We start from the raw sequence: 10,276 nt of genomic DNA, 5'->3' as shown, positions 1-10,276 counted from the left end.
CCGCCGGGAACTCCCGGCCGAGTAGGGGCCCGAGGCGAGCAGGGGCAGGCAGCGCCCGATCCCCCCCCCCCCCCCCCCCCGCAGGGGAAAAGTTAAGGCTCCGGCAAGGTCCGGACCACCAGCCCAGCCATAAAATCCACAAAATGAACGTTCACGGCTAGAAGAGTAACTCAGTAATCTGCCTTCCCTTGGAGTAGGGAACGAATATTAAAATTCAATCTACCTCCATCCCTTCTGATTTACACAGGTTAGGTAACATCGACATCGATTGCAGACTGCACTTCATTCTGTGTTGCCGCTGCTGTTTAAAACTTCCTCCCCAAAATCTAGGTTTCCCTGCTGTGTTTCCAGGCTTACCATGGCAAACACTACTATGTTCTCCAGTTAGCTTTTTTTTTTTTTTTTCCTAACAGGTGACTTTTTCCGCTTTGAAATTTATTTAACTAAAAAAAATTAAAAATAAAAAAAAGAATGCATCCTTAGGATTTCCATTTAGCAGAAAGGCTTTTTAGTAAACTATATACACAATCTGATTTCCTTCGTAACCCCTAAATAAAAATTATTTCACAATGCATTTACAAGAAATCATACAAAAAGAAAACAAAATCAAAAAGAAAACAAGCAAACAAAAATATCCAGATACAATAAAATTTTAAAACGCCGAAAAAAAAATGGAGCTTCTAAAACAAAACAAAACAAAAAGTTTTATAAATAAACAAGTAACCAAAAAAAACCCAACCCCAACCCAACAAACCCGCGGGAATATCTACAAAAAACTTTAAAATGTTCTTTTGGATTTGTCTTAGTACATGACTAATACATGAGAACTGTTTCCTCATCAACTTCGAGTTAATTAGTCAATAAAAAGCCTTCGCAAGAAGCGATCCGTGACTGAAATCGTAGCGGTTCCGCGCGGTATAAAAGTTGGCATCACCTACAACTTTGTGTGTTTATTATTGGTATTTTTTCTTTTCGCCGCCGTTTCCCCCTTTCTCTTTTTCTTTCTCTTTCTCCTCTTTTGCAAAAAAACGCTCTATGTCTCTTGGGTGAATGATAAATACTGTACAAAAAGTCTCGATAAAACACAGAAGTTCAGTCTAAAACTAGTTTCATAAACTAGTCCTCCTAAAAAAAAAAAAGGTAAGTAAAGCAACCGTTACCTTTTTTTTCTCTCGTTATTATTATTATTATTTATTATTATTATTACAAGAACATCAAAACATTTCTGTACAAAAAGGAAGGAAGAAAGAAAAAAAAAAAAAAGAGAGAGGTGGGGGAGGGCAGGAGGGAAGGGGCGCGAGAGACAAAAATAAGAGGGAGAACCTGGGAGCGGGGCAGGAGCGGCGCGGGGCCGGGGCGCGGGCAGGCGGCCGGGGCTGAGCGTGCGGTGGCAGCGGCGGGGCGCGCAGTCCTGCGGGCCGGCCCGGGGCCGGGGCCGGCGGCCGAGCCGGTGCCGCGCCCGTGGCTGCCTCCGGCACTCCGGTGCCGGCGGGGGCTCAGATATGCGTCAAGGGGACGGTGCCGTTCACCCCCGTGCTGGCGCTCTGGTAGTGCTGGGGCAGGGAGTGGAGCCGGCTCTGGGCGGCAGCGGCCGCCGGATCCCCGCCTTCCCCGGCCGGTAAGTACATGCTGATCATCTCCCGCAGGTCCCCGGGGCACGGGGCCCGCGAGTGCGAGGTGACGGGCGGGCTCACGCTGGGCTCCGACTTCACCAGCGAGCCCAGGGCGCCCAGCGCACCCGAGGAGGCGGCCGCCGCCGCTGCCGCTGCCGCCGCCGCCGCCGCCGAGTTCTGGTGGGGCTGGGAGCCGTAGGGCAGGGCGCCGTAGCCCGAGGGCGAGGCGCTCATGTAGCCCTGCGAGTTGGAGATGGGGCTGTACTGCAGGGCGCCCATGTCGTAGCGGTGCATGGGCTGCGGGTTGTGCGGGTGGTGCGGGTGATGTGGGTGCGGGTGGTGCGGGTGCCCCCCGCTGCCCGGGTGCTGGCTGTAGGCGAGCTGCGCCTCCTGCATCATCGCCGCCGCCGCCGCCGCCGCCGCCACCGAGCCCGGGTAGGCGCCGTTGGCCCAGCCGTTCATGTGCGCGTAGCCGCCGCTGGCCGTGCCGCCGGGGCTCTCCAGCCGCTGCCCGACGCCGCCCGGGCTGACGCCGACGCCCATGCCCACGCCGACGCCGGCCGGGCCTCCCCCGGCCGACCCGGCGCTCAGCAGCCCCCCGGCCAGCGAGTACTTGTCCTTCTTGAGCAGGGTCTTGGTCTTCCGCCGTGGCCGGTATTTATAATCCGGGTGCTCCTTCATGTGCAGCGCCCGCAGCCGCTTCGCCTCGTCGATGAACGGTCTCTTCTCGGCCTCCGACATGACTTTCCACTCGGCTCCCAGGCGCTTGCTGATCTCCGAGTTGTGCATTTTGGGGTTCTCCTGGGCCATCTTCCGCCGCTGGCCCCGCGACCACACCATGAAGGCGTTCATGGGTCTCTTGACCCGGTCCTGGTTTGCTTTGTTTCCCCCGCCGCCGCCGCCGCCGCCGCCGCCGCCTCCCGCTCCGGTCTGCCCCGAGAGGTTCGTGGGGGCCTGGGCTCCGCCAGGGGAGTGCAAGTCCGTCTCCATCATCATGCTGTACATTCAAATAGCTTTTTTATTTTCCACCGGTGCCAGACGTGAAAAATGAATCAAACATAGAGGAGCCCGGGAGGACGGGGAGTGAGCGAGGCGAAACCCGTTTGTATCTAGGTAGCGACCGCCGTGTGAAGGAAAAAAAAAAAAAAAAAAAAAAAAAAAAAAAAAAAAAAAAAAAGAGGAGGAGAAGAAAACCGCGAGGAGAGCGATCGGCGACCCTGCTGGCGAAAAACTTTCTCCCTTTCGCAAATCACTTTCGGGGCTCGGCGGCGACGGGGGTTCGAGCTGCTCAAACAGGTGCACGGCAAACTTGCTGCTTCACTTGGCGCGGCGGGAGGAGTGTGCGGAGCCGTCGGCGGTGTCCTCCGCTCGCCGGCGCTCCCCGGCAGACGCGCGCACACCCCTCCGCTCCCGCTCTTATCCTTAACGGAGCTATTTTTTTTTTGTTCTTTGCTGCTAACTTGGAGAGAGAGAGGGAGGGAGGGGAGGGAGCGTGTGTGACTTGCATCCGCTGATCGCAGGTGAACGGAGCAGAAGAGAGGAGAACCCACCGCCACGCGAAAAGGAGGCGAAAAAAAAAAAAAAGTATTTCAACGTTAACTGAAAAAAAAAAAAAATGCAGGAGGAGGATCGGGGGAGGGAGGGGGTGGGGGAAGGAGCCCAACCAAAACACGCGCCGATTCCGGCGGCCGGGGCGCGGCGGCGCAGCAATTTGCTGGCGGTGGTCTCCCTCCCGCGGCCCGGGCGGGACGGGCCGGGATGGGGCCGGGACGGGGCCGGCAGAGGAGGAGGAGCCGCCGGGCGCGCGGGCGAGCGGCGCCGCAGCCATACGGCGCGCGCCGAGCCCGCCTTAAATCGCCTGGCGGCGGCCAATGGGGGCGCGCCGGCGGGCGCTGATTTGCATATGGCGCGCGCCGAGCGGTGACGTGCACCGGGGCGCGCCGCGCTCGGGGGGGGGCGGAGGGGCCGCGTCCCGCCCGCGGCCCCCGACGGCGCCCCCGGGGCCGGAACACCCCCTGAGCCCCCGGCCACCCCTCCGGCCCCGCCGGGCATCGCCGCAGGGAGCCCTGGAGCCTCGGGCCGCCGCGTCCCCGCCGGGCGCGCCCCTCACTTAGACGACCGTCGAGCAGTATTTAGGGGGGCTGAGGCGCCCCAGGCTGTCCGTCCCGCTACCGCAGCCCTGCGATCGGCACGCAAACACGCCTTTTCCGCGGGACTTCGTTCTGGAGAATTCGCTGGAGCCCCCTCAGACATTTCTCCCAGGTGTTAAAACTGCTCCCAGGCCCAGGCATGAGGCAGAGGCTGGACGCAGTCGTTATTCACTTAGTCCTAGGGGAGTTAAAAGCACCTGCGACTAAAGAAGGTACACGGAAACATGTTATCTTTGTATACAGTAACTACAGGTGCATGATTTTTTCCCCCTTGAAAATATTAAAAGACTACCTTTGTGCCCTGGCTGTCCTGTGAGATTATAGTTATTTTATAGGGGGGAGAAAATGGTCCACACAGAAATTCATGCAGCAGTCTTTAATTGCAGCCATAGGAATGGCAAGTCCATCAGACAAATGCCCACGCATGTATAAATGGCCACCCCCATCATCTTTCACCAAGTGGAGAAAGGGACACGCAGCGTGCCTGCTCTTTTCACGGTCCGTGTTAATTTTCCTGATCCTAGTGGCCATCCAAGGCTGGAATCACGCTGCAACTCCCCCAATTACTGTTATTACCACCAGAAGTTTTCTGCGGGAGGAATATGCACCGTGTACAAAGTACCAGCCTTAGGCACTGGGCTAGGATCAGACTTTTTTTTCTCATTTCCAGTGACTCGTCATGAAATAGTGATCTCATCATGATAATCTAGGTTTGCTGGGGAGGCAAAAGTGCCTCTCCGCTTCTGACGGCCAAAGGCTCAGGCTGCTTCTAGGCCCTTTGAGCTCAGCCTGAGTGATGCTAGTAACTCTGGTGCCGGTGCTTTTGGGAGGAGACTGTTCTCTCCCAGTGCACCTAAGGGTGCAAAGAGGGCATGGAAGACGGTGCAGGAACACATGTGCGCTTCTCCAGCTGACAGTTTCTCAAATTGCCATACCTGCCACGGCAAAACAAGGGAGGCCGTTGTGATTGTTAAATTATGCATTAAAAATATAATTGGTTAGGGTAGGAGGGGAGGGAGACAAGGAGAAGGTTACTGCAGAAAGGCGCGTTTCCACTTCGACGGCCAAATGAAGATATGAGGAGTAAAAACTGCGAGATAAGATGGCATGGCTTGCACATTATCCACCCAAGGCCCTAGTGGTATTTTCCCCTGAAATTTGATATAAAGGCACCTAAAGGCTTCCTGACAAATAAATGGGTGGAATCGCTGGGGGGCATTCTTTTCCGGATGAGTCCTATGCGTCCTGCCAGCCGGTGGACCCCGTGGGAACACACCCTTACCCCTGGGAATTGGGCATACACACCAGCTTCCCTCCCCCTCACGTACAGGGAAACTGTGCCCGAGGCTGAACTTTCCCTTCCCTGGTGCAGAGGAAGCTGCTAATCCACACCCTCCTGGGGCCTGCCCCCTCCTGGACTTTTTACCTCTTTCCCCTGATCCCCGGCAAATAAACAGAGAATGCCCCTTCCCTTCCCTAGAAGCAGCCAAACTACCACGAACGCGGTAGCGGGGAGAAACGTGGACAGAGAGCAGGGAGCGAGGATATGCTGCTGCAGTGAGTCCCTCTTGCCTCTGGCCCAGGTGTACCCCGCTCACCTTCGGCCAGGAGGTTTCTATCGACTGAACGGGGGGGGAGGAAGGTGTAAAAGCCAGTTCGGGGGGGCAGACAGGGACTTTTCTTCTATGGTAAAGGTAGTGCAGATCCCGATTCACGGGACAAGGAACGAGGTCAAGCACTTTGGCGAGTGTCGTTTGACAGGGCTGCGGGGCTGGGGTAGTGCAGGCCGGGGCTGCTCCCAGAGATGAGAGGTCCTTGAACTTTCCCCTGCAGAAAGTGGGGTTGCAAAGAACCAGGAGTCGGGTGGTGGAGGGAATAGGTGGGGGCAGCCGGGAGTGTGGTGTGTGCTGGGTGAACGCTGCAGGAAAGTCAGAGGGGAGGCGGAGAGGAGGTCCCGCACTGGGAGCAGGACCGGAGAGGGCTAAATGTCCGGCCGCGGCAGCGGTCTCCCCTCGGGCCTGCAGAGGAGACAAGTACCGGCGAGGGCTTTTCGCAGGCCGGTCGCAGTGACAAGTGCCTCCCCCGGCCACGGCTCCCCCCCATCTCCGCGCTGCGAGGTGGGACGCGCCCCGGCGGGCGGTGCCTCTCCCCGCGCCCTGCTGAGCCTGGAGGGCCGCCCCCTCGGGGTGGGGGTCGCCCGCCGAGGGCCCGGCCGACGCTGTGCCCTCTGTGCCCCCGCAGACGAGGAGGGGGCAGCGGGGCCGAACCGGGCGCCCCGGAGCAGGCGGCGATCGCCGTCTGCTGGCTGCCGCCGTGCCTCCCTCGCCCTCGCCCCGGGTCGGGGCCGGCGAGAGCCAGCCCGCTCCGGGGCGATGCCGTGGGGAGACGCTCGTGAGAGATCCTGCCTGGTCCCTCGCCAGCCCTGTCTGAAACGTGAGGCGGGGAGGGAGTGCGCTCGCTTGCAGCTCCTCTGGCACTTCACTCCAAAACCCGCCAGCCGGCACGAAATGCAAAGCACTCCCTCGCTACCGGGGTGCCATTACCTGGGCCAAAGCGAGCAAACCGGGAGGGAGGGCAGGCAAATGAGAGAGGGGAAGCATTTTCCCGCCTCGGTGACTTGGCGACTCGGGGACCACAGCCTTCAACACGACCTGCTTGATACCCAGACGAGATGGGATGATTGAAAAAAGGGTGCCTGAATAGAGTCTCGCTTTCTTTTCCAGCGTTAACCACTGTTCTGTGCAATCCTACAGCCCCAGTCCCAAATCAGCTACGGCCTCTCTGTGTTTTGTTGTCTTTTCTCAGCTTGGTGGGTAAAAGCGTATGGAGAATCTCTGGAGCTTTCGAGTAGGGGCTCACCCTGTGAACGGTACTCACACATATAATTCAAATTTCACAGCTGACCTGCTCTGAAAACCTCAATCAGCTTCTAATTGAAGGGAAAACAAAATATTGCTTCCCTACAGCAGAGCTAACGATTTAATCATTATATCAGACATTATAGCTTTTAATTAGGCTAATGCTGATACTGTATGGAAAGAGATAATTCAACACAGTTCTTGATGAATTCTGTAATTGGGTTAACGGAGGAGCAGTTGGGGGAAGAGACGTCAATATTCAAGCTGCGTCTATAGCCACCAGGTTTATGAATGAAAGGGAAGGGGGAAAAAGAAAAGGGGGGGGGGATGAAAAGGGCTAAAATTCCCTGACGAGAAATGTCTCCCCCCTTCGCCCAGGAGAGCCGTGCCAACCAACTGGAAGCGTGAGGAGAGTAAGGGCTGTCCTGCCGCCACCTCGGCGCGCCCCGCTCCCGGTCGCCGCCCCGCTCCCGGCCGCCGCTCCCGGACTGCTGCTACACCAGCGCGACCCGAGCGGCGGCCCCGCTGCGGGACCTCGCTGCGGCTCCCCGGAGCGGCTCGGGCCGGGGTCAGTGGCTCACAGGCCGCTTTCCCTCTATCTCCATCCCAGCCAACGGGTCGTCCACCGCCACGCTGGGAGCACGAGGGGAGGGGGACAATCAGGGACACCAGCACCGAGACTGTCCTGCGGGGGTGCGCCTGGGCAAAGTCGGGAGCACAGCGGGGGAACGCCTAGGGTGGTACGGGACGGGGCCGAAGGGTTTCTGAAGTCCTAATGAGAACAGGCAGATACCCTGCACAACTGGGCTGGCTCGGCTCGGCTGCCGAGAGCCGCCTTCCCTGCGGGGCGCGGGCGCTGGGCAGGGGGCGCGACACGGAACACAGGGGTGTGCTCAGGGCCAGCCTGCTCCGGGCAAAATCAAAGCGGCCGGAGGGCAGGCTGCTGCTCCGTGTAGGAACTTCCATTTATTTATGTATTTATTGTGTCAGATAGAAGGGCGGCTGGAGCCATTTTTCTAAAGGAATTCTGCATCACCCCTCTCTCCGCAGTGTCGATAAATTGCCCCTTTCCGAAGAGTTTGTATATCCCAGCCTTTCTCTTTTCTCTCCTTCCTTTCTAGTTTTTACTGGCTTTGAAAATGCGCTTTATATTTTCCTTGCGCCTAAAAGAAGTACTATCGATCTCCCCGCACGTCTGATCTCCGCAGCAGCCGGCGGCCGCCCCAAGGCGGCAGCGGGTCCCGGCGGGCGGGTGTGCCGGGGGTGTCCCGTCGCAGCCCAACTCCCGGGACAGACATTGCCAAGGGAAAGGCGAGGCACACCTCGGTGGGACGGCGGGACGGTCAGACCGCTCCTAAGTAGAGATTTGCTTCCCCCCTCCTCTTCCCGGCAGGACATTCTGGATGCCCCCTCGGCTTGGAACAGCCCCGATCCTGCGCTCGGTGGGACTTCTGAGTCGGTAGAAAAAACAGAATCGTGTCTTTACGAAGTTTTGCCAGCAGGAGCATTTTCTAAAATGTTTGTTTATGCTACGCATCAGCTCGACTTCCAGCACAGTATTGTTCCGAAAGAGGAATATCCTGTATTGTGATCCATCCTTGTAAGAGGAATATCCTGTATTGTGATCCATCCTTGTCTAATTTTGTTAGTAATTACAGTAAGATTGAATAGGTAATTGATAACATTCCAATGACACAACTCCCTGTAATTAACAGGCTGAATACACCTTCTTACATTACACAAAAGTTGTAATTTTAAAGTCTGTCCATATTTTTAAATTTCTTTTAAAATTATTATTACTAAGGCACATGCCGGGAATATGTGCTGATCAGATGGCACAGCATCTCGCGGGAGATGAGGGTTTACCCTCTTCTATTTTTTATGGTTTGGAGTTTCTACCTAAAAGGATAGCCAGACCATTTACCTTTTACAGTCGAGTTACCGAGTGGCCCTTTAGAAAAAAAAAAAAAAAACAAAAAACAAACCCATATCAAGAAACAAAAAAACCCCACCAACAAAAAACCTACCCAGCAATTTACTTTCCACCAAAAGAAAAATATTTTAAAAGTTTAATTTTGTAACTGAAAACTTTTAAAGGAAAAGGAAGAGCTGCGGCGATGGGGAGTCCGTCGGACTATAACGACAAGGGGAGTTATTACCCAGTTAATCTTTAAAATTGCACTGCTGAAATGTCAGTCACGGAAAAAGAGCTTCACAAGCCCAAATGCGACATCGCATTTATAGCAGGGCAACCTGGGTAGTTATGTCTGTGGCGCGTCGCTCAGAACACCATAAAGGTAATATTTCTGGTTTGCATCCTAGTCAGTTATTCCCAAATTGCAAAGACACCATTCAGGGCAAGTCAGAATGAATTTGTGTAAAAAAAAAAAAAAAATAAACGAGGTAAGAAAAAGCCCTAAATAATATAGAAGCTTCTTTCTTGCAGGCCATCCTGTTATTGCAAATTAGATTAGCTACACAGGCTTCAATATAAACGTGACATGAGGTTCACAGAAGAGCGAAAGTATCATCCACTCCAATCTCTCCTTTCATCGAAACATCCCACACAAATTACATCTTCTCGTTTAATACACCTTTCAATGAGATTAAAACATCACTTTGACACGGTTTCAAACCTTTTCAGTCGCGCATTCAGTGCTTATTTTAGAAAACAGCAAAAAAGGGCAAAACTACAAACATCTAAATAATCTCAGACCGCTGGTCTGGAAAATAAAGGTACCCAGAGGAAATACATGATCCTCTTGCTCCATCCAGTGCAGCATTCTGGCCATGGGAAGGCGGATAGCGAACCCCAGTGAAGGGAAGAGAAACACCCGGTTTCTTTCCCCCCAACGGGACATCCTGGTTACTTGGTCGGTGTCGAGATCCCGTGTTTATTTGCCTTTTGGAAAAGGGGTGTTTGCTACCTGTTTTTCAGCAGATCACTGACTGATACTTCACATTCTCCTTAAACGGATTCCCTGATAGTCACCGTAAAGGGGGATGGTAAAAAAAACCCGGTACTGACACCTTTAGCAAACACATACTTTACGGCAAAGACTGGCAAACCTGAAAAAGGTGCTGGGGCCGAGGGGGAGGGGGGAGGCAGGTTGTTCATAGACTGTGCTGTTTTAGGAATAAAAGCGCTTGCAAATAGCTGGGGCTACAATTTAGCTGCACCCACAGCCTGACCCGGCCCGCAGCCGGTGCAGGGCGGTAGCCCCCGCCCCCGGCCGGACCCCTCCTCCCCGGGTGGGAAGTGCAGCCCTCACGGGAGATGCCTTTCTCGAGGTGGATGTGTCAATTTTTGCCTCAGGGTCTGCGCAGCCGGGCGCCCCAAGGCGGGCAGGGGATGGCGTCAGCCCCCCGGGCCCGCAGCGGCCGCTCTGCTCCTCCACGGAGCCGGGACCAGGAGCGGCGGGCGAAGACGGGGCGCGCTGAGACGCTGGGCCAGCCTGGCTCGGTGGGAAGAAACGGTAGTTCGGCATCTCACTGCCTGCTCCATACTGTGCGTTTGGGGACAATTTGCAACCACTCTCCCTATCCCCATCCATCCATCCATCCATCCATCCATCCATCCATCCATCCATCCATCCATCCATCCATCCAAACCCCCACCCCCCTTAACAAAGAGGCTTTCAAAACATAACCTTTT

The 10,276-nt window shown here is 55.4% G+C and overlaps 1 protein-coding gene across 1 annotated transcript; it reads right to left on the bottom strand.

Moving 5' to 3' along the window:
* Positions 1-1,496: 1,496 nt before the first annotated feature.
* SOX1 (SRY-box transcription factor 1) lies at positions 1,497-2,618 on the bottom strand. The gene has a single exon (XM_069028904.1). It carries the CDS (start codon positions 2,616-2,618, stop codon positions 1,497-1,499), a length of 1,122 nt encoding a protein of 373 aa, XP_068885005.1.
* Positions 2,619-10,276: the final 7,658 nt, after the last annotated feature.

This window comes from Aphelocoma coerulescens, chromosome 1 (genome assembly GCF_041296385.1).
Source record: "Aphelocoma coerulescens isolate FSJ_1873_10779 chromosome 1, UR_Acoe_1.0, whole genome shotgun sequence".
Lineage (NCBI taxonomy): Eukaryota > Metazoa > Chordata > Aves > Passeriformes > Corvidae > Aphelocoma > Aphelocoma coerulescens.
This window is presented reverse-complemented; position numbering and strand designations above follow the sequence as displayed.

Coding starts and splice junctions, on each gene's coding strand:
- SOX1 (XM_069028904.1), bottom strand. CDS start 2,618: ATGTACAGCATGATGATGGAGACGGACTTGCACTCCCCTGGCGGAGCC.